We start from the raw sequence: 25094 nt of genomic DNA, 5'->3' as shown, positions 1-25094 counted from the left end.
TCGCCATATCGGATCTCCTGGAGGTATTTTCTCAAGTCGAAGAGTTCCTGAGACCCTTCTATATTCCTCCTGTGAGCTATTTCTTCTGTGTCTTCCCACTGGGCTGGCCGAGTGTGCTCTTCTTCTTGGCCAATGTTCATTCTCATCTCTCACAAGGTTCCTTCTCAGGTATCGAGCCCTTCTAGTCAGGCGTCTTTGTTGTTTTTCCAGACTTAGCTTTTCAGCAGCTTCCTGAAGCTTATTTAACTCATGGTCCAATGAATCCGCACTGCCACTTTCTTCCTGTTCCTGTGTCATGGGTTCGTTGTCGCTATCTCTTCCAGTTCTGTTTAGCTCCTGTATGGCTTCTCCCATATAGAAATAGGGATTGCTCAATAATGGATTTCTTTTTCCTCCTCCTTTTCGTTCTTCTTCTTGTCTTTTTTGCTTCACATAGGAGTGGTCCATCAGTGGGCTCCTTTGTTCTTCTTCCCTTTGTTCTTGTTGTTGTTGTTGTTGTGTCTTTGTGTTCGCTGTTAGCCTTCTCTTCTCTGGTACAGGCTTGTTAGTTTTTTTCTGTCCATTGTTTTCTTGATGGCTTCCTTGCTCATCATCTTTCTGGTGGGCGTATTCCTCTTCTCTTTCTCTTCTTTGTTGTTCTTCATCATCCTCTTCATCAGTTTCATCAACACTTAAATGTCCATCCACCTCTAGTGTACCTCTTACCATAGGCATTTGCTTTTTTGCTTCTTGATAGGGAGGTGCATAGGGAGGTGGGCGCTCCACCTTTTCTTCCATCTTCTTTTTCTGTTCTTCCAGTTGTCTCTTCTTGTGATCTTTTATTGCCTGTTGTATGAAGAGGTCTAAAACCTCCTGTTCTTTTTGTCTCTTTTGTTCTCTTTTCTTGGTTTTCATGTGGCTTATGGTTCTTTATTAATGCTTTCATTTCTCTACACATTGCTACATCAAATGTTCCCTCTGCTGGCCATTTTGTTTTTAATTTTTTGGTCCTTTTTTCCCACTTTTTTGATAATTTCTTAATAATATCTCTGCATATGGGGTATTGTGTTATTATTCGTTCTACTGGTATGTCTGTTTCCGGTGACTTCGAAGCCATTGTGTCTTGTGACCAATCTTTTATCTCTTTAACCCCAGTTAAATCATTTTCCAATTTTATTTGAATTCTTCACCGGATTAGTCAGATGAGGACCACTAAAAGTATTCGACCCCTGACCTTCACCGGACTTGTACTGGGTTGAGGACTTTAAAACAATAGTTTGATGGTCTTTCTTTTTCTCATGTATTTTAAAATTGCTCTTATTTGTACCTCAGTCAATGGCTTCGGAGTCACGTCTTCCAGATCCAGCCAACTGTAATTGTTGCGTTTCCAAATAATGTCTTCCCCCAAGCAGATCAATTCAAAACTCCAGAGTTCGTTCTCCTCAACTCTCCGCCCAATTGCTGTTATTCCTCCTGCCCAATATGAATAAGTGAGACATGGGGTTAAATTTGCATTAAATCCTCCCACTACTGTTACTGAAATTTGCAATTGTGTTTTGGGAAAAGTAATAAAATCCAATGGCTCAAACACTTCAATCAAACTTTCTCTTTCTCTATTATTCAAAATCCTCCTCCCCTTCCTCCCCCTCTTTCGCTTCTGCTTCTCTGCTTGAAGGTCTGTCATCTTCCACAGTCACTGGCTGCTCCTCTAATTCTCTTTTGCCCCTCCTTATCTCCACCCACAAGTGATGTATGTGTTCTGGGTTGTTCCTCAGCACCACTGACACTGTCAGTTTTCCCAGCGTCCAGTTAGTGGTTGTGACACTTCTAACTCCTTTTTTCCCTATTTTAAAAATCCTGTCACTTTCCCACTGTACTGGCCTTGTGCATGTACTTACAATGATGTAAATATTTTTTAGTATAGTTGCTCCTCCCAAATCCTGAGGCCAACGATACCCAACATTTCTTTTCAAATAGGGAATGAGAATTGGGTCTAATTCTATTTCTGCTGTTGTTAGCAATGTTTCCAGAAGTGTTGTTCTGGGATGGCAAAATTTGGCTAAATATGGTCTTAGCTTTTCAAGTGTTATTTGTTTTTTGATTTCTTCACTCCAATTCACTAAAGGCCATTCTTTCTCAATCAATTTTGCATTGGTGACTTTTACCAAATCTCTCAGCAACTGTTCTTTTTTCTGTTCAGTGAGTTCCCCTCTCTGCCCATTAATGTCTATATATTCAGTTTCAAGCCAAAAATGATTTCGTATCCCTTGGGACTCTTTTAATGCTTGTCTAAATTTAGTTTCTTCTCTATCCAGCCTCAAACACTCCCTCATTCTATCCTTCTCATATTCTGATACAAGTAATTCAAACATGGATCCTGGCCAACTGTTGCTTCTCAGAAAGGAATCTCTCTGTTTCTGCTCTACTGCACACTCACACACGCACACACCTCTCTCCCCTCCTCAAGCTCACGGACACTTCAGTGCTCACTCACACACCCGGGATTTCACTCACACTTCATATACAGTATATTTACACTACATTAACTTTTTTCTGATTTTTGTGACAGTGGGAAAACAATTCAGTCTTATTTATTTATTTTATTTATCAATGGCTGTGTTTCTTTATTTGGATCACAGCGTCTGCAATCTGGAAAATGTCCAAATAATCTGCAACACAAACTCTTTGGAGTATTTTTTGTTCTCACATAAGTTTTTTCACATTTTACATTTCCATTTTTATTTTGATTCTCATTATCCATTAATAAGCTTGTTTTCCCAATTCACAAAAATACCTTTAAATACTTTCATCAATTCTAAGCATACTTTTTCCTCAATGCAAATTATACAAAGCCAAAGAATTCTTCTATCCACCTTATTTTTATACACTTATTATACAACACAGTTACTGGGCTGCCTACTCTTCAAAAGGCTTCCCTGACACACATCAAACAACAAGCGCACTTCTGCGCACACACATTCCTCTGTGCCTCCTTCAGGCAGACAGAGATGCACTTCTGCATAAAACACTTCTTATATAGCCAACTTCTGGCAAAACGCACTTCTGCGTGTTAAATACTTCTAAAGCCAACTTCTGGCACAACGCACTTCTGCGTGTTAAATACTACTTCTACAGCCAACTTCTGGCAAAACGCACTTCTGCGTGTTAAATACTTCTAAAGCCAACTTCTGGCACAACGCACTTCTGCGTGTTAAATACTACTAGTCTACGCATGCGCTATCTTCAAAGACCTGGAAATTGTTCCTCATTTTAATATTCACAATAAATCATTTTAATCTTAATTATCTTAATTTTCTTAATTCTTTCATTTATTATTTTAATTTAAATTTAGGTTCGTTTTGCTGAGGTCTTATAGTTACCACCCAGGCATCAGCTCACAAGGGGCCATACAAAACAAATATAAGCAAAAGTGCTTACCTCTTTGTTTGGCGCCTTTTTGTTTTGTAGGGCCTCCTGCAGCAGTCCCGCCGTGGGGGCCACCTCTGACCTCTCGCTGCTCCTGGCTGCCGCTCGCCAATTATGTTGTTGCCAGTCTGCAGTGTCCTAAGATGATTCTGTTCTCTTCTCAAAAAAGCTCTCAGAGTCAGAAGTTCCAGGTCTTCAAAAGATATTCTTTATTGCCAGGCAACAAAGTGAGATGTCAGTTTCTCATCAGGCATCGCATCTGATCTAGACAGTATTAATCAGCTCGTTTTATATGTTTTTCTTATCGTTACAGAACCAATGAGCTATCTTTTTCTTTTTGCTCCACCCTGGCGTTTTGCCACCATTATCTATGAGTACCCCTCAGCTTTGGTTTTAATGGTGGCGGATCGCCAACCGCTATATTTTTTAAAAAACATGTTTTAATGGTTTCTTTGGTACTTTCCACAACTTTGCTTTTATAATTTGCATTGAATACACTTATATTTCATTTACGCTTGATGCTCTCAGTGCAGAAAACCCGGTGCTTTCCAGTGTTGTTCATACAAGCTATTCTCTACTAGTAATACGTTAATAATCAATGAATTTTCCCAACAACATCAATTAAATTTTTACCCTTAAAAGGTTTCGGAAGTACAGGTACAGACACAGTCTCTATGTGATAATATCTAGGTGAAAGTGTTTCTATGTGCTGTGAATTATCTGAGTTCTGTGACGTGAGGCGGCTAGCAGACGGTCGGTTTAGCCAGTTTGTCTGCGTCCTGATCTGGGCCCTGGTTTGTCATGTTTCAACTCTAAGACTATTTGCCAAATTTCTAGAGAGAAGAGCAGCACATCTCTTTTCAACAGATCAGGTCTGCCCCAAAAGCTTTTCCAATTGTCTATGAAACCTATATTATTCTGCGCACACCACTTAGACAGCCAGCCATTGAGTGATGATAACCTGCTAACTATCTCATCACTCCGACGAACAGGAAGAGGGCCAGAACAAATTACTTCTCCTGACATTGTACTTGCGAGTTCACACACCTCTTTAATGTTAATTTTAGTGATCTCCGACTGGCGAAGTCGAACATCATTTGTGCCGACGTGGATAATGATTTTAGAATATTTACGTTTAGCATTAGCCAGCACTTTTAAATTTGCTTTGATGTCAGGTGCTCTGGCCCCCGGCAAACATGTGACTATGGTGGCTGGTGTCTCTATTTTTACGTTCCGTGTAATAGAATCGCCAATTACTAGGGCACTTTCAACAGGATTCTCAGTGGGTGCGTCACTGAGTGGGGAGAACCTGTTTGATGTTCTAATCGGAACGGAAGAGTGGTGTTTGTTCTTGCCATTATGCCGCCTCACAGTCACCCAGTTAGCCTGCTGCGTGGCTTCTACAACCGGAACCGAATGTGTAGTGTTTACTAGGCTAGTCGCATCCAAAGCAGTATCTAAGGCCCTTTCATTCTCACTATCCTCAATTAAAGTTTGGATGCGTGTCTCTAATTCTGAGATTCTCTCTGTCAGCCTGACAATATCCCTGCATTTATCACATGTGTAAGTCTCACTGCTGACAGAAAGAGCTAAGCTGTACATGTTGCATTTACTACACATGATAATCGTCGGACATGACTGACCGTGTGTTTGATGAACGCCGTCCGAAAAACTGCAACGCACACGGGACTCGCTGGCTGGATGTCTCGGTCGCTTGCCGGTGCCTGGGGCGAGGGTGATGTGCGGGACGCTGTACCTCGCGGTGGATCGATGAATGCCGGGCAGCAACGTCTCCACAGCTTCCCGATCTGGCGAGGACAGATCAGAATAACATACATCGGATAAATCCGCCATTCAATCGACAAGGAAGGTTGGTTTAGAGGAAAAAAAAGAAAGTAGACGGTAGCTAGCAGGCTATGGCTAACACTAGGTGATTACGCTGGTGGATTGCTAGTAATAAATCGTTCCGTTTAGTAATACTATGCAATAGGTTAAGTAATCTAGTGAAAATAAGAAAGTTATATTATGCGAATAGGAATAAAGAGAAGGATTTAGGATAATCTCCACGAAGCTCCGAGCGTAGATCAGACAGCTGGCAGGCAGCAGCGAAATGCAAAGTCACTCTCTGACAGCAGGTGGCGCTTATGGAACAGCAGTGATATAGCGTTTCCATGGTTACCACTACATACACAAAGCACGCTGTGCTGGAGATAAGAGGAAAAGCCATCAAAACTTGTCTGAAGCAAGTTCCAGTCAGAGATACATTCATATCAATCCCACTGTAATATTTATATTATTCTTCCTATATTTCGTGAGCAGTGAGAAGACCTAATAAATTCTTATAAATATTAAACGTAGGCTAATGATAACCATACAAAGCTCAACATACGAGTAAATAGGAAAATAGGGAGTAAATAAGGTCATTTTCAAAGACCAAGAACAGCTTAGGCCTACCTCAAGATGCTTTTTCAGATTAGATTTTGAATCGTGACGCCGATAGAAGTTTTGTTGCAGGTGGAGATAGCTTGCATTGCACTTGCACTTGCATAGCTTGCATGTTGTTACTGTACGTCCTTTTTCATGTTTATATAAGTGTTTATACAAGTAAAACTTTCTTTGAATTTCCACTAGAGAAATGCATTAGCCTATTCCCTGTTTTCCCGTCCATTATTTGCATGCAATCTCATGTCTGTCCTCTGCAGGTTGCCTATCTGAACTGGCTGCGCGCGTTTTTTTTTTTTTTTTTTAAACAGAGTCGGAGAATCATCAACATTGGCTCATTGATTAAAAATCCTCAAACAGCTTACGTTAATATTAAACGAAATAAATGACATTAAAAATCAAAGTAATCACTTTGGAAATCTAAAATACTTTTTGAATGTAACTAATTTTTTTACATTTTAATCTATTTAAAATGTAACTGTAACAAAATACAGTTACTCAAATTTAGTATTTTAAATACGTAACGTCGTTACATGTATTTCGTTACTCCCCAGCCCTGCGTTTCAGTCATGTTTAATCAATCAAAACATTTCTATCTTCTGTTTATTCAGCTACAGCGATAGTATGGGATTTCCTGGAATGACGCATGTTCTACTTCTACTTCATATTTGCAGTTTCTGCACAAGAGCACCCTCTGGCTTTCAGATAAAGAAACATTTACTACTGATCACAGAGCCGTACAGCTCTGACAAACTGCGCATAAAATAATTGCAGCTTTTGCCAAATCGCATGCGATAAATCGTGCAGCCCTACTACAGACTTGACCTTTTTAATGTCTGTCTCTCATATTCTTTGTATTTCAGATTACACAAGAAACAGAGTGAATAAATCAACAGTTATAAATGATGAATGGAGAGGTTCCTGTTTGAATGTGCAGCAGTCAACAAGTTTAGTTTGATGAGATAAGACACGCCCACCAGCGTCAATCACATCAACAACTGAGTTCAGTTTTACATGCACTTCTCAAATACATCCACTGAAAGGGAAAAATAAACATGTGAATGTCAGAAATATCATATGTTTTAAGATGTGTGAACCACAGCAGTATTTCTCAAACACAATTGTTTGCGCACATGAAAAAGCGCAGAAATCGGTGGACGATTAATTTCGAATTTCTCAAGGGCCTCTGGGAATCAGTAGGCAAAATAAGAATATCGATAAGGTTTGTCCAAGAAGTTGCTAGATTTTGTTCCTAAATTTTTTTAAAAAGTCACAAAAGGTTTGGGGAAGTCACTAAATCTAGTGTCAAAATCGCTAAATTGGCAACACTGGCCCAGTAAATTTTGTTTCTGATTGTTCTCCATTAACATTGTTTGATAGCTGCTCATACTTCATTGGCCGATGGCGGACATGTTTTTTGAAATACGTCAACGTCCTTGAAGACAGTCATGGGACCTCAAATAACGACACTCCCTGCGTTCCATTCGTAGTCGATGGCCTAACGTTGAAGTAGTTATAGCAGTTTTCATGTTTTTTGCTGTTATAGCACCACCAAGTGGCCAGTTTCCACATCCTTTTGTACACAACCACAGAATAATCTCTTACATAGGTGTGCTGAGTTTGGTAAAAATATCTCATTCTGTTCTCATTGTGCCTTGTTATTTTGGAGTGACGGTCGTGCGAGAGACGGGTAGATCAGATAGAGTTTGAAAGCTGCTTGCCGTCGCTTCTCTATCGTCATCGTGTTATACCCGCCAATAGCGAGCAAGGTGGATAAGCCAGTCTGTGATTGGTTCCCGCAAAAGTGTAACAGCGCAGCAGAAGTGAATGTACAGGTTTCCAGACTGAGTTGCCGAGCGAAATCAAATATTTGAAATTTAATATGAAAAAGGGCGCATGCGCACGCTGCGACCGGCAGTAGGAGTGAGAGTGTGTGAAAAGTGTGTGAAAGTTTGGCGCGGAAGTTTTAGAGCATTCGTGTTTGTGTTCTCCTTCTTTATTTTTATTGAAAAGTTCTTACGGGTCCGGTCTATAGCGTTGTTTATGTATGCGCGTATACACAATGGACATTAGAACTCTTTCTGTCCTTTGGATGCTATTCCTTGGATTGATTATCTTCGACTTCGTTGAAGGAGCTGTTAGCCATGGAAAGTTTCAGTACACCAGAACCACACTGCTGCAATTGAACTGCGGGAGAATGTGTGGGACAGACATCATGCTACAACTGCCTAACTGTATCCTAAAAAACGCAGAGGGGAAAACAGCGGCAACAAAGAGAAAGCGAGGTAAGCGGGGAGGCGTCAGGCAACGCTTCCGAAAACAGCGGCTTTCTCGCATTCCTCTACCCTCCATGATCCTAGGGAACGTCCAGTCCCTGAGGAATAAATTGGATGAGCTTCAGGGGAACGTCAGTTTTCTGAAGGACTTCAGAGAGTGCTGTGTCCTGGCTTTCACAGAGACCTGGTTGACGGAGAATGACCAGAACACCGACTTGTCAATTGATGGATTCGGGGCACCTTATCGACTTGATCGGGAGAGAGAGGCAACGGGGAAATCTCAAGGTGGCGGGGTATGCTTATATTTTAACAAAAGATACTGTACGTCTGTGACTGTAAGAGAGTGTATCTGTACATCAGATGTCGAACTTTTATCAGTATCACTACGACCTTTCTACCTACCACGTGAATTTCCACAAGTTTTTATTACGACAGTCTATATTCACCCGAGGGCGAACGACGTGTCAGCCTCTAACACCATCTTTGAAACTGTGCAGAAACTACAATCACTCTCACCTGAGGCGCCAAACTTTATACTGGGTGATTTTAATCATGTATGTCTTAAGAAAACACTTTCAAACTTTTATCAGTATGTTTCCTGTCCTACTAGACGGGATAAAACCCTGGACCTTTGCTATGGATCTATAAAAGACGCTTACAAATCGCTGCCTTTACCGCCGCTGGGTTCAGCGGACCACAACTGTGTGCATTTGTTGCCAACATATAAAACTGTTCTAAAAAAATATAAAGCTCAAGTTAGAGTAATTAAAGACTGGACTGATGAATCAATACTATGCTTACAAGACTGTTTTGATTGTACAGACTGGGAAATGTTTAAAAAGTCTTGTGAGGATGACCTAAATGAATGGACTGATGTGACATGCTCATATATTGCCTTCTGTAGGGACATGATTGTCCCATGTAAACAGGTGAAAATTTATCCTAATAACAAACCATGGATAACTAAAACTGTTAAAGATAGTTTACGGAAAAAACAATCATGTTTTAAGGGGGGTGACATTGCTGAACTACAAATAGCGAAAAAGGATTTAAAAATAGGAATTCTCAAAGCAAAACGAGACTATAAATATAAACTGGAGAACCAGATGGCAACAAATAGTCTTGGATCAGCCTGGGACAGTATGAAAACCATAGCAGGCCTCCAGAATCTAAAAAGCAGCAGCCCAGTCACCTTGGATGGCTTCAGCTCAGATACTGAGCTGGCCAGTGCTCTTATTCAATTTTACAATCGTTTTAATATTTTTGATTTTAGCGATGAGATCGATAATTTGAGTAAACAGCTTGTAGACACTCAACATTTTAATATAACACAAACAGAAGTGCACAAAGCATTCCTCTCTATAAGAGTTAATAAAAGTCATGGTCCAGATAATATCTGTGGGCGTACACTCAAAACCTGTGCAAAGCAATTGAGTACTCCCTTCCATTACATTTTTAATAAATCCTTAGAGGCACAAGTAGTACCTGAGGTCTGGAAAGATGCTGTAGTTATCCCTGTTCCCAAATCTAACAACACTAAAAATCTTAATGATTTCAGACCAGTGGCACTCACATCAATAGTAATGAAAGTTTTTGAAAAATTAGTGAGGTCTGAAATATTGAGGAAAACAGAGCATTCACTTGACCCTCTGCAATTTGCTTATAGACCCTGTAGGGGGGGTGGAAGACGCCACAGTCACCTTACTTAATTTACTCTTTAAGCATTTAGATAATAATAGCTCTCATGCCAGACTTTTATTTATTGATTTCTCATCGGCTTTTAATACAATTCAACCTCATATTTTAATCACAAGGCTGCTGGAACAGTTTGATCTAAGTAATAATCTAGTCGGCTGGATCCTTAATTTTTTAACGGACAGGACACAAAGAGTGCGAGTGAATGGCAGTCTCTCAGAAAAAGTCTGTTCATCAACAGGCTCCCCACAAGGATGCGTACTCTCACCTCTTCTTTTCATCCTGTACACAAATATGTGCCAGAGCAGGTGGGAAAACAGGACTATAATTAAATATGCAGATGACTCGGTAATTGTTAGCCTGCTCCAAGATAGTGAAACAGGTCACGGTCCAGTCATCAGTGACTTTGTTGAATGGTGTGAGGCGTCTCACCTTCATCTAAATGTAGTTAAAACAAAGGACATGCTTATTGACTTTAGGAAAAAAAACAACCCAAACACAAGAAATTACATCAATCAAAGGCCAAACTGTTGAATGTGTTGAATCATATAAATACCTGGGGATGGTAATAGACTCTAAACTTACATTTGGAACGAACTGTGAACAAGTCTGTAAAAAAGGGCATCAGCGTATGTTTTGTTTGAGGAAATTGAATCAATTTCATATTGACAAATCCATCATGATCCTTTTTTATCATGCTTTTATTGAGTCAATTTTATCATTTGCGCTAGTAGCCTGGTTTGGGAACCTCACTTTGAAAAATAAAAACTCACTTAATAAAATAGTAAAGTGGTCCAGCAGGCTGATAGGTGACCCGCAGCTTAATGTGGAGACCTTGTATACAAAACAGTTACAGCGCATAACTAGTTCAATTTTAAAGGACAGTTCACATCCTTTGCACACAGAATTCCAGCTTCTACCGTCAAGGCGCAGGTTTAGAATCCCCAGGTGTAGAACAAAAAGATACAAAAATAGTTTTGTTCCAGCAGCCATTACTTGGAGTAATGAGTTATAGTTTGTGTACTTGGTTTTTATGTATTTTACTTTATATTTGTGTATTTTGATTGTACTTGTTTAGAATAACAGCCGCGTTTGCAGACTTTATTGGTGTTATTGCCCGCACTTAAGCTTTAGTTAGTTTCAGTTTTCAGCCATTCACGGGTTTAGGCTTTTGCAGTGCTGATTTGCAAGGCGGGCCTAGCTCGTTTCAATCACGTGTTAATAAGCAGTATATTAATTGTGTGTGCCCGCTGTCGCGGAAGCCTCCTCGTGTGAAGACCGACTCGGCTAAAGACCTGCGACTCCACCGAGCAACGAAACTGGTAGGCACTTAAGTTTCTTCCCTCCTTTCACACTTGTCCTTCTTCCTCAGCATGTGCTTTCAACTCATTCCTGTTGTCTCTCGGCAACGCTCCACTAACCCACGTAAAAGGCAGCGCAATGCTTCCAACCTGCGTCCTGTTTACTCCTCTTCTAACACTAACACTCCTCTCTCTGTCTCTGTGGGTCTATGGAATTGTCAGTCAGCAGTTAACAAAGCTGACTTCATTCCAGCCTTTGCTACTAATTCTTCTCTTAATATCTTTGGCTTGACTGAGACCTGGATTCGTCCAGAGGACTCAGCAACCCCTGCTGCTCTCTCTAACAACTTCACTTTCTCTCATACCCCTCGCCAATCTGGGAGGGGTGGGGGCACAGGTCTTCTCATTTCTGACAATTGGAAATACTCGACTCATTCGTCTCTGTGCAACTACAATTCATTTGAATTTCATGCTATTACAATCTCAATTCCTGTCAAAATTCATTTTGTAGTAATTTATCGCCCCCCAGGCCAACTGGGTACCTTTGTAGAGGAACTGGACATGCTGTTGTCCTCATTCCCAGAGGATGGTAGCCCACTTGTAGTTTTTGGCGATTTCAACATTCATCTAGAGAAGCCTTATGCTTCTGACTTCCACTCTCTGCTAGCCTCATTCGATCTTAATCGGCTCATAACCACAAGTACACACAAATCTGGCAACCAACTTGATCTCATTTACACTCGCAACTGCATCACCGACAACATTCTGGTAAAACCTCTGCACTTTTCTGATCATTTTTTCATTACTTTTAATCTTCAACTCCCCATTTGTTCACCACCAACCCCGCTACCAGTTACCTTCAGACGAAACCTGCGCTCTCTTTCTTCTTCTCATTTTTCCTCTACTGTATCATCCTCCCTTCCCTCAGCCTCACAATTCTCATCTCTGGATGTGAATACAGCAACAGACACTTTATGTTCCACATTAACTTCTTCTCTAGATAGTATCTGTCCTCTGTCATCCAGGCCTGCACGTGCCACTCCCTCTAATCCCTGGTTATCTGATGTTCTTCGTGAACATCGGACCAAACTCAGGGCTGCAGAGAGGAAGTGGCACAAATCAAAAGATCAATTTGACCTTTGTAGCTATCAGTCTCTGCTCTCATCCTTTTCTGCTGAAATTCATGCTGCTAAATCCTCCTATTTCCACAACAAAATCAACAGCGCTTCAAACACACGCACACTTTTCAAAACATTCAACTCTCTCCTCTGTCCCCCTCCACCACCACCCACCTCATCCCTTACTGCTGATAATTTTGCTACATTTTTCACTGACAAAACATCTACCATCAGCAGTCAGTTCTCCGCTCCACACACACAGCCACACACCTCCTCTCTTCATTTTCCCCCCTCACTGAGACAGAAGTATCCAAACTTCTCCTCTCCAATCATCCTACTACCTGCCCTCTAGATCCCATCCCTACACACCTTCTACAAGCCATCGCTCCCACACTTTTACCAGCACTGACACACATCATCAACGCATCTCTCCAAACTGGCACTTTCCCTAACACATTCAAACAGGCTCGGGTAACCCCACTGCTTAAGAAACCCACATTAAACACGTCTCTTGTAGACAGCTACAGACCTGTTTCTCTCCTACCATTCATAGGAAAAACACTTGAACGAGTTGTTTTCAACCAGGTGTCATCTTTCCTCTCACACAGCAACCAATTGGATGTCAATCAATCTGGTTTCAAGAGTGGCCACTCGACTGAGACTGCACTGCTGTCGGTCACTGAATCCCTGTGGATTGCAAAGGCTGATTCCAAATCATCAGTTCTCATTCTGCTCGATCTATCAGCTGCCTTTGACACGGTGAATCATCAGATCCTCCTGTCCACCCTCTCATCACTGGGCATCACAGGTACTCCACTTCTCTGGTTTGAATCCTATCTCACAGGAAGGTCTTTCAGGGTTGCCTGGAGAGGGGAGGTATCCAAAGCTCATCAGCTGACCACGGGTGTTCCTCAGGGTTCAGTTCTTGGACCCCTCCTCTTCTCCATTTACACTACATCACTTGGTCCCATCATTCAGGCACATGGTTTCTCCTACCATTGCTATGCTGATGACACACAACTCTTCCTTTCATTCCATCCAGACGATCCCACAGTAGCTGCTCGAATCTCAAGCTGTCTGGCGGACATCTCGGCATGGATGAAAGAACATCATCTACAGCTCAACCTGGCTAAGACTGAGCTTCTCGTCTTCCCTGCCAATCCGACTCTAAATCACGATTTCAGCATCCAACTAGGCACATCCTCAATTACCCCATCAAATTCGGCCAGAAATCTTGGAGTAATCCTTGATGATCAACTGACCTTCAAAGACCACATTGCAAAGACAGCTCGGTCATGCAGATTTGCACTATACAACATCAGGAAAATCAGGCCCTTTCTAACAGAACATGCAACACAACTTCTGGTCCAGGCTCTGGTCATTTCTAGGCTTGATTACTGCAATGCACTTCTGGCTGGACTGCCATCATGCACAATCAAGCCTCTACAAATGATTCAGAATGCTGCAGCACGTCTCGTCTTCAACGAGCCCAAAAGAGCCCACGTCACGCCTCTCTTCATCTCTCTTCACTGGCTACCACTTGCTTCTCGCATCAAATTCAAGGCGTTGACGCTTGCTTACAGATCCACCACAGGCTCAGCACCCTCCTACTTCCACTCACTCTTACGAGTCTACACTCCTACCAGAAACCTGGGCTCATTAAAGGAGCGAAGGCTTGTGGTACCATCACAGAGAGGCACAAAATCACTTTCCAGAACATTCTCATTCACTGTCCCTTGCTGGTGGAATGATCTTCCTGCCTTCATCCGGAATGCGGAATCCCTGGCAATATTCAAAAGACAGCTGAAAACCCACCTCTTTCGTGAGCACTTAACCTCATCTTAAAAAAAAACAAAAAAAAAAACTTCTTATTCCTATCCTTTCACTTCCTCTAATCCCTCTCTATTGTATCTTAGGATAATCTGAGCACTGCCCATAACTTGTATTATGAGCACTTCTTGTCTATTTGCCTCGTCATAACGACTCGCTTGTTGTATTCCTCACTTGTAAGTCGCTTTGGATAAAAGCGTCTGCCAAATGAATAAATGTAAATGTAAATGTAAATGTATGAGGAGTCATGTATGTATTATTTATTCTGGACTGATAAGAACTTTTTGATGTTTGATGTAGTCTTTTATGTGTTCTGTTTTGTATGTGTGTATGAGGACTCTACTGCAAACAAAATCTACCTTCGGGTATAAATAAAGTAACTTGAACTTGAACTTGAACTTAAGTTGTGTCAATGAAGAATTTCACTCACCTGAAGAAATTCATACTGTCTTCATCTGCTGTAGCTTGTCCTTCATACATTTGTTAAATCAGCTGCATGATTTATAAATCGAGGGAACGAAATAGTAAATAGTGCACGATTTATTTATTTTTTTTCTTGCAAGTCATGTGCGGCGCTCCATACACCTCTACAGTCATTGAAAGATGATTCGCTTCTAACTGTTGAGAAATTTGAAATACTCGATGGTGATTGGCTATTTTTAACCTTGAGCGCCAGAGAAACGTGCGCGCATCCATCTTTAGAATTTTTAACTTCTGGTTTTGCGGTAGCATTTCTGTCATCGCTGTCAACGAATAATTAGCTGATGAAGTGGATTTACTTATTGTATGGTTAACAAAAGTTATCATGAGCACTGTAATGTTTGAATCAGACGTCTTAACAAATGTCAGCAGACCGGGAAGATTTTAAAACGAGCAGTTCATTCATAAATACGTAAGATCGCTGTGGAAATACAAACCGGAAGTCAAAAGACAATGACCGCGGCGCTCAAAAAGGGGCGGGGCTACATAAGGTTGCATCATCCTGAAGTGAATTTTTGTTTTTGAATGGGATTTTGGTAAAATTTCTGAAATAAGATGCGTAGTTAACACAAGCTCTAGATACTTTCATAAAAACAAGTATTAGCCTACTTTGTTTTTTTTTTTTGTTTTTTTTTTAACTGTCTACCGCACGCATTATGCTAAATTTATAAAAAAAAAAAAAATATTTGAATCTTTTTCTGTTCTTAGAATGGCTTAACTTGAAGTGCTGTAAAAAAAAAAATTGAAAAAAAATATTATTTTAAGGTACTTTATGATATGTTGCCATATCAACAACGCGCAATAGTGGAAATAACTTAAAATAAGTGAATATTTTTTCTCATAAATGTTGTTTGTAATGAATAAATTGGTGCTATTATAAGCTTTAGCAGTAAATATAAACAACACCTTATACTAATTTCCAACATCTTGTGCTTTTATTTATGGAATTTATTCTTTTGCTGAATATTGCTTTATATTCTTTGAATTTCATTACATATTTCGTGAATATTATTTAAATTGCAAATGTAGACAGTCTACAAAATGTACACATCTAATACTGTTCATCATGTATCATAAAACATTGACATAAAACCAAAAATATTGTAGTTCATGAAAATTCAACATTACGCAATCTTATTTCTTTCAATCTTAACCTACCTGAGATGATGTTAACAATTTTTTTGTGAATGTGACATGGGCGGGTCCTTGTTTGTTACTGACGTTTTAATTTGCTTTCAGCAACTACATACAAGAGACGGCAGTCTGTCAAAAAATCACGCCACAGAAAAAAATTGCATGTCATGTGACTTAACCAAAGCACATCATTGGCTAAACTAAGGTCTTCTCTTATCAACAAAAAAAAAAAATGAGAATGTTCTGTTAAAGAGACAATGGCAAGGAAATGAACACAAAATTGCCATATGGCAACACTATGCGGTAGAGGGTTAAAGCTGTTGACATTAAATGTAAATGTCGAACAGTTAAAGCTCAGTCTGCATTTACAACCTCGTTATGCTTATAATTGAGCACTTACAAACAATTGTAATTCAAAATTTAAGGGAAAATGTTTTGTAAATAAATAATAAAAGAGATGTCTGTTTAGTAGTGTTGATGTTGGTTGACGTGCTAATGTGGTGTAATTCATTTATAGCCTTTAGCTCTTTGCTTCCAACGACTGCATTTAAGCTTCATAAAAGTTGTGTTCATCTGTGAACATTATCTTGATGGACAAAACGTACAAGTATCATTAACTTTTGTTGATCACAGAGCTTATTTCTTTTTGCGATAATCCAAAAGCCTACAAAGTGACAACATAGTTCCTGTCATAGCGGTTTTCTAAAATGTTTTAATTCCATTGGCAGATTCAACACATTCATCGATTCATGGATGAATTAATGTACAAACATTCAAATATGCAAAGTAATTACTGGCAAAGTTGTCAGTTTTTTCATGTTCAGTGTCAGGAAACTGATGGGGTTCAGCAGACATGAAGGCCTAAAATAATCTTAATGAGAGGTAAAGACTAACTAGAGTAGTGAGGAATTTAAACTGAAAGAGTGACTAATGTGCACACTTTTATTTTTGTTTGCCCAACTTGTCATTTCACACAAAAAAATTTTTTCCTGTTTTAGTTGTCAGCAGTTTCTCAGAACGGTGTTTTAACACCCACATCCATTCTGCATTTAAGGTATACCACATTTTAAAAGACATTTCATCTGGGTAAACGTTTATGTAGTAAATGTAATCATAGAATCCAACAGCAATATAGAGGCATTTAGTTTTGCATAATAAAAATAAGTGAATGGTACTACCAGTAAGATTCATTACTCTCAATCTCAGTAGTTATCTTATCCGAAAAATACATGAACACACCATATTCTTTAAACTAGATTTTATTTATGAAGTTGACAGTGCAAACCTGTACATGGATATATTCTTCAAGAATAACAATCAAATAGTAGGGAGAAGAGCTAAATGATGGTGGTGTATTTAAAGTAAGTATTTAAAGAATATAATATTGCATGTTTAATATTGTACAAAAAGAGGCATAAAGTATTATGAAGTATAGATATTGCATAACAGCTCTTTAAGAAGACCAAGTACCCATGCACAAAAGCAACAAGCTGCATGTTGTGTTGATGCACTTGTTCACATGTGATGTTGACCTTCAACGAACAGTTTAATTAGATTGTTTTAGATATCAAACATCTTGCCATGAATGTTGAGAGCAGACGGCTGCAGTAAAATGCAATCAAGACATTCTTCATTTCTTAAAGTGGATCAGACAAAGCTATGTGCTTTACAGCCTTCAAAGCATTATAGAGCATTTTATATCATTTAGTTTATTGTTGTTAGTGACAATTTCACATTTTGTTCAGTTATAGTGCCACCAACAGGCACAATCCCACCACTGTGCCCCCATACATAGTGTGTCAAATTTGGTGAAAATATCTCATTTTGTTTATAGACATAAAAAATGACTCAGACTCATGCATGACATTGATTGCATTTTTGTGCCATTTACTATCACAAATTTTGACATTTGGCCTATAACATATAGCCAGCACCCCATTTTCCAAATTTCTTATGATGGTTTCGTCTTGATCGAAGATATTTGCGAAAGCATAAACCATAAACTATAAGGCAAAGCCTATCATGTTTGGTATCATTGGACTTGGCAAGGATTCAGGAATAAAATAAGTAAATTACACCCAAAGTTACGAGCATTTAAATATTTTTACACTAGGTGGCGCTGTCTTGAAACTTCTCAGGTTCCTTCAGGGCATCATGCTGATAACCCATACCAAGATTCATAATGATATGGTAATGCGTACTTAAAATACAGCATTTTACTAAAAACATTTTAAAAAAATAGCCATTTTTGCTATCTCCTTAATTCGGCATGGTCTAAAGCATGGTCTAAAGATGATCTGGTTTGATTTTCATGAAATTCGGAGCAACAGTCTAAGAGGAATTCAAAAAGTCTTTTTTTGGCAGGAAAAAATTTATTATGGAAAATGATATTATTGAATTGTATTGAGCCAAGGAATTTTGTTTCTGACCATTGTGGTTCAAAAGTTATTAGCATAAACATGAGTGAAACTTTGGACAAGTGGTGGCGCTAAAGAGTTTGAGTTAGAGACTCCAAATTTGCTGTGTTTGAATGTTCAGACTGTCCTCTATCAGTGTGCCAAACTTCATAACTTTCTTGCAAGTGGTTCTAGGTGCTGCCATAGATTTCCAGAGCTGAAGAAGAAGAATAAGAACATCAACAGATCTTCAGTGCTTGGCCCCTAATAATAAAAACATACACTAACCAATGACAATTAACTGAATCAGGTGTGGTTGATGAACAGCGGTTCTCAATTCTGGTGCTTTAAGGCACTTTTCCTTGTAAAAGTGCTTTTGAATGATACTGTACTGTGAAAAACACTGTAATTATTAACTAAAACCTTTTCACTGATTTTAATGGAGCATTAATTAAAGGTACACTATGCAACTTTTGGCCCTCTATAGTGGTTAAAAAAACAAGACCATGCATTTTGCTGAAGAACACTGGGTGACATGCACTAAGAATTTGTGCATGAAATACAAAATGTAGGCTTAAATAAAGATGTGGTGATGTATTTACTCATTATTTCAATTGTGTTCATTTTGAACAAAACAGTTACACAGCATACCTTTAAGAAGAGTTATTTGTTAAATGCTTAAATGATATCTTGGGATATATTGGTTACAGAATTTCGTGAACATCTTCATCCTCCTGAGGTCCAGACTGATCAGAAACAGATTTTGATGGTGATGTCTTCTCTCTCCTCTTCTGCTGAAGACTTCTGGATCTGAATTCATAAACCAGAGCGACCACAGTGGCCACGCCCACCAGAACACAGTGAACCAATCGAATCGCAGCTTCACAGAAATATGATTCATATAGTACAAAATATAGTCATCGTTATCTGAGTTTAGTAAGCGAGTGTATTATATATTGTGGAAAATCCATTTACTGCGAATATAAACCTCCAAATCCATGATATTCATACAGGAAGTGCAAAAACAAAAACGAATTTGATTGTTATTGGACAGTTGCTTCGTTCAGCCTTGTCAAACCTAGTATATCGGCTGGTCACTTATATCACCGCTGATGAAGACCTACCTGAACTTTGAGTCTGGTGGCTGATGGGATTGGTCAGCACACATCTGTAGGTGTTTTTATCCTGAGATTCCACCTCCGGAGGTAGAGAAAGATTGATGCTGGAGAACAAACTGTTTCCCATGTGCCAGGAGAGAGTCACGTGACTCACATTCAACACTGAACACACCATCGAACAATTCTGCTTTGACGATGAAGGACATTGTGTAAAGTGTGTGGGGACGGGAATGGGAAGAGGAGCTGGAAAACATGAAAACAACGAGTCAATAATTGTGGCCAACGTAACTAGAGAAAAAAAAATTATTTCATAGTAAGATTTTCCCCAACTTTCCATTGTTTTGCTTCAATGACAGGTTAGAATTTTGTGATTTTATTTAAAATAAAGATCAAAAGGATAAATAAATCAAAATAAATTAGATTACAGCATCCACACATGAAACAACTTCCACTGACTAAGCGTCTTCATCTAAATTTGCAAACAAACGATGTCCAGTGACATGAAGACAGCACTGGCAATAGAAGTATGCTTTTGCTCAAAAGTATGAACTTTTTCTACACATAAAGCATAGCTTTAGGACATAATATAAGAAGGTGAACTGGGATGAAGGGATTGAGGCTTGGGGCACAAACCTTAACTGATATTAAAATCATGTGAGACCACAAACATGAGGAGAGTTTCCACCGGTTTTTAACAGGATACAGTCAGCTGGGAAATATGATCAAAGGAGGCTTTGAAAATAAATCTATGTTGTTTATCCTTTTGATCTTTATTTTAAATAAAATCACAAAATTCTAACCTGTCATTGAAGTACAACAATGGAAAGTTGGGGGAAAATCTTACTATGAAATAATTTTTTTTCTCTCGTTACGTTGGCCACAATTATTGACACGTTGTTTTCCCAAGATATCCAGCGAAAAAAAAAAAGGCATTCAGCAAAATACAAAAAAAAAAACATATCGAATTTGTTAAATACCAATGAATTGACTAAAGTGACGTTACTGAAAATATGCATTTCAATTACTGACTAATAACCTTTTCATTGCCAATTAAGTGAAATTACTGAATCTAAATATAGAAGCTTGATAAAAAAAAAAATGCTCATTTAAAGGAAAAGATGTCAGACGGACTTAAAGGTTTTTGCGTTTGAACTCTTCACTTGATTTAAATTAAATCATTAAAAAGACAAAAGTTTTTAACCATGGAAATTAACCATTTGTAGTAAAACTGTGGTTACATATGGTAATCAATCTGCAAAAAACATGGCTACTACACTTTCTACACTTTTACTGTATCAGAATGACTAATTATATATATATATATATATATATATATATATATATATTTATATATATATATATATATATATACATACACACATATATATACAAGGTGTGATTTGTAAAGGGAAAAAAACCAAGGAGGATGTTTTGAAAAGTTTTTTTCTCTTGAAGAAAAACCACAAACCACAGGGGAGCTCTCTCTAATATATATATATATTTATATATATATATATACTATTTTTTGTCAGTTGTTACAGAAACAATAAATATTATGATTTTGACTTTGAGCTTTAAAGTATTAGATACATTAGATAGCTTTGATATTTGAACACTATTTATGATAATACTTGGCAATGACACTAATAATTATTAATTTGTGCCAGGAATGCAAAATCACTTGGTTGATATTTTGAATAGAATAACGAGACACAAACATGTTCAATCGCGTTTGCTCTCATTTCTTTTTTAAACACAGTGGTTCGCTACAAAACAAACTTTTTGTCCAAAACTGTGCACAGTTTCTTTTTCCCCAAACAGGGTTTACTCACCGTAGACACTGAGGCTGAATGAGCTGATCGGTGTGTCTGTTCTGCTGCCGGTGACTTTATAAAGTCCAGAGTCTGTGTTTCTGCTGTTCGTGATGCTCAGAGATCCAGTCTGATCCAGCTTCAGTCTGCCTCTGAATCTCCCACCAGCACTATCATCATAAAACGTGCCTTTATTGTTCTGCCTGTTGATTCGAGCTATGAGGATGTTGTTGTGTCCAAACCTCCACTCGATCACCTCATCCGTCTGTTTTTCAATAAGGTTTAGAGTGACAGAATCTCCCTCCTTCACTGACACTGACTTTAATGCATCAACACCGAACACACCTGATTCAAATGCACAATTGAAATAAGTTTACATTGTAAAATAAATGTAAAGATTTACAGTCATGATCTTCTCATTGACACCATAGACAGCCTATAACTTACCAACTAGACTCCACAAGCACAAACTGAAGAAAACCTGGTGAATCATTTTCTGTCTTCAGTTCTGGAATGTTCTATCAAACGGTCCAGACACGACTGAACACTTGAGCTGAAGATGAGAGTGTGAATAAATACCTCTGTGCTGCTCCTTTTAGACTCTCACCTTGACTTATTTAGAAATGAAGGGTGTTTTCACACCTATAGTGGCTTGAGCCTCCAAACGCTCTCAGAGCGGTTCAGTGTATATTTGAACAAACTCAAGTGATCTCAGACCCCCTGAAAGGACCCAAAAACGAACCGTACTCAGTCCAGAAATATAAAGTATAAAGTTTCTTGTAAAGTTCATTGTGGGCAGTTGTGGCCTTCTGGTGAGAGAGTTTGGCTTATAACCTGAAGGTCACAGGTTTGAGTCTCAGTACTGGCAGGAAATGTAGGTGAGAGAGTGAATCAACATCACTTTCTTCCACAACCGAGCTCCCTTGAGCAAAACACCTGCGAATTTACACTTACATCAGAACTGTTCTGCAGTGTAAAAGCATCTGCTCCGCCCTCTAGTGGGTAACAGAGCTTTGACACACAGATTTTGATAGCGAAATAAAACCAGCAGATGGGTGTGAGGGTGCAGATGCAGAGAGAAAATAATAATTATATTTCTGAAATAATCTAATCTCTGGCACTCATGTTGTCGAACACAGAAGAAAGCTCTTTATAGGCTGGCCAGTGTTTGTCAAAGCATTCTTTAGTCCGGTTGTTTAATAAGAGAGATTATTTGTAATAAAGCATTCCTTATTTATAATAAACTCTAAGAGTCCAACTGTAGCAGTGGAGGATTATTATCCTGTTGTGTCACAGGTTCATCTTTGTTCCACCAATCAGCGGAAAGAGGCGTTTAATCAAATATTCAAGCCTTTACCCATTTTCTAACCCTGGACCTAAAATTAGAAAATCATGGCAAATTCTCTTAATAAATAAATAAATGTGCAGTTTTCTCATTTTTCTAGGCTACTTTCAATATTCAATCAAAAAATGAATGAATGCGGACCATGTTTGATAAATGCTGTTTGTTGCATTTACTGTTTATCAAAGAATTATGAAAAATAAAATGTATCACCATTTCCACAAAAAACCAAAAACATTAATAATAATCATAAATGTTTCTTGAGCAGCAAATCATCATATCAGAATGATTTCTGAAGGATCATGTGACACTGAAGACTGGAGTAATGATGCTGAAAATTCACTATATTCACTAAATTTACTATATATTCACATAGAAAACATAATATTTCACAATATTGCTGTTTTTACTGTTTTTGATTAAATACATGCAGCCTTGCAGAGTAACGGAGATTCATAAGTGTAATGTTTCAAAGCTTATGGCAGGTACTTTAATAATACTTCTACTTTTATTGTAACATATAATATATTATTATCATGATTATTAAATACTAGTTTTTATTTTTACAGGACATTAGTATGCATCAATATAAGAGATATCTTTTAATTTTTATAGTATATTTTTGTAAATATTAACTGCCGGGGGTGTGGTCAGATTTTCCTATTTTTTTCTCTAGCTGATCACATGCCTGAAAAAAATTATCATTAATAATTGTAATGTTTCAAAACTTTTGGCAGGTATTTTAAAAATAACAATTCTGTTAATACTTTTATTATGACATATAATATATTATTATCATGATTATTAAATAATACGTTTTATTTTTACAGGACAATAGTAGCCTATGTTATTACAATATAAGATATATCTTTATAAGAAATATATCTAAATTGTATAATATATAATATAAATTGACATATATATACATATACATATATACATAAACACACACACACACATATATTATATATATATATATATATATATATATATATATATATATATATATATATATATATATATATATATATATACAGTACAGTCCAAAAGTTTGGAACCACTAAGATTTTTAATGTTTTTAAAAGAAGTTTGGTCTGCTCACCAAGGCTACATTTATTTAATTAAAAATACAGTAAAATCAGTAATATTGTGAAATATTATTAAAATTTAAAATAACTGTTTTCTATTTAAATATATTTGACAAAGTAATTTATTCCTGTGATCAAAGCTGAATTTTCAGCATCATTACTCCAGTCTTCAGTGTCACATGATCCTTCAGAAATCATTCTAATATGATGATTTGCTGCTCAAGAAACATTTAATGTGTACAATTGTACAAAATATTTGTGTACAATATTTTTTTTCAGGATTATTTGATGAATAGAAAGTTCAAACGAACAGTGTTTATCTGAAATCTAATCTTTTGTAACATTATAAATGTCTTTACTGCCACTTTTGATTGATTTAATGCATCCTTGCTGAATAAAAGTATTAATTTCTTTAATTTCTTTTCAAAAAAATAAAATTCTTCCTGACCCCAAACTTTTGAACGGTAGTGTATAATGCTACAGAAGCTTTGTATTTCAGATAAATGCTGTTCTTTTGAACTTTCTATTCATCAAGGAATCCTGAAAAAAAAAGTACACAACTGTTTTCAACATTGAAAATAATCAGAAATGTTTCTTGAGCAGCAAATCAGCATATTAGAATGATTTCTGAAGGATCATGTGACACTGAAGACTGGAGTAATGATGCTGAAAATTCAGCTTTGATCACAGGAATAAATTACTTTGTGAAATATATTTAAATAGTACACAGTTATTTTAAATTGTAATAATATTTCACAATATTACTGTTTTTACTGTATTTTTAATTAAATAAATGTAGCCTTGGTGAGCAGATGAAACTTCTTTTAAAAACATTAAAAATCTTAGTGGTTCCAAACTTTTGGACTGTACTGTATATATATATATATGTCAGGTTTTCCTTCTTTTTGTTTCTAGCTGACCACATTCCTGAAAATCTTATTAAATCCAAAATTACATTTAGTGTCCCATTCACTGACAATCATAAACATTCACGCTGCTGGTGATGATTCTGTGATTTCGGTCAAATACAGGCTATTTTCGCGGTGTACAAATACAACACGCTTCAAATGATTATATAAACATGCGCTACATCAATGACGATCTAACTTTGTTGTTTGGGGAAAACTAATAAATCATATTTATCACAATAGTTCTCTCCTCCACCATATGTTTAAAGTTTATTGCCCGCCGATATCAGGAATTTGGGTATCAATTATTCCACAAACTTCCCGGTGGCAAACATGACGGGCGTTCAATATTTACCCAGAAAAGTCGTATTTATATTAATTCCGATAGCATGTGAAGGCACTAATATGCTTCTCGTCGATCACGTGACTCTGTGAAGCAAAAGCTAGCCCCGGAAAAAACTTAACTGGAAACTGAAGATGTACTGAAGAGCTTCACTGTCTGATGTAACTCATTCATGCTGTTTCATAAACTCAAAGAGTATTAATAGTGTCCATCGAAATCAGATTTTGCAACAATATGAAGAACACTGTCAAGACTGCGCTGTTTTCATTAATAATGTACGGTAAGTGTGTGATTTCTGTTCAGTAGGCCTATTTTACATTCACAGTTTTCTATAGTAATACCAGTAATACAGAATGATGTTTGACAATGTAAAAATGCTGAAAGTTTTGTGTGATTTGTAGGTTTAG

The 25094-nt window shown here is 37.8% G+C and overlaps 2 protein-coding genes across 4 annotated transcripts in view; one reads left to right on the top strand and one right to left on the bottom strand.

Annotated features, from left to right (window-relative positions):
• LOC137032844 (uncharacterized) overlaps positions 1-7415 on the top strand; it is a 42434-nt gene extending 35019 nt beyond the window's left edge. For all 3 annotated transcript variants that reach the window (XM_067404813.1, XM_067404812.1, XM_067404811.1), the window contains exon 12: positions 6711-7415. In XM_067404813.1, coding sequence (XP_067260914.1) covers positions 6711-6805 — 95 coding nt within the window. In that variant the 3' untranslated portion in view covers positions 6806-7415. The remainder of the gene's footprint in view (positions 1-6710) is intronic.
• Positions 7416-18781: 11366 nt separating this feature from the next.
• On the bottom strand, positions 18782-21499 carry LOC137031553 (SLAM family member 6-like). The gene is made up of 4 exons (XM_067402581.1): positions 21454-21499; positions 21028-21351; positions 19202-19438; positions 18782-18957 (listed from the first exon to the last, which is right to left on the bottom strand). Exons 1-4 carry the CDS (start codon positions 21497-21499, stop codon positions 18782-18784), a joined length of 783 nt encoding a protein of 260 aa, XP_067258682.1.
• Positions 21500-25094: the final 3595 nt, after the last annotated feature.

This window comes from Chanodichthys erythropterus, chromosome 12 (genome assembly GCF_024489055.1).
Source record: "Chanodichthys erythropterus isolate Z2021 chromosome 12, ASM2448905v1, whole genome shotgun sequence".
In the NCBI taxonomy this organism is placed as follows: Eukaryota; Metazoa; Chordata; class Actinopteri; order Cypriniformes; family Xenocyprididae; genus Chanodichthys; species Chanodichthys erythropterus.
The sequence above is the reverse complement of the archived record's forward strand: the minus strand, read 5'-3'. Positions and strand labels throughout refer to the sequence as shown.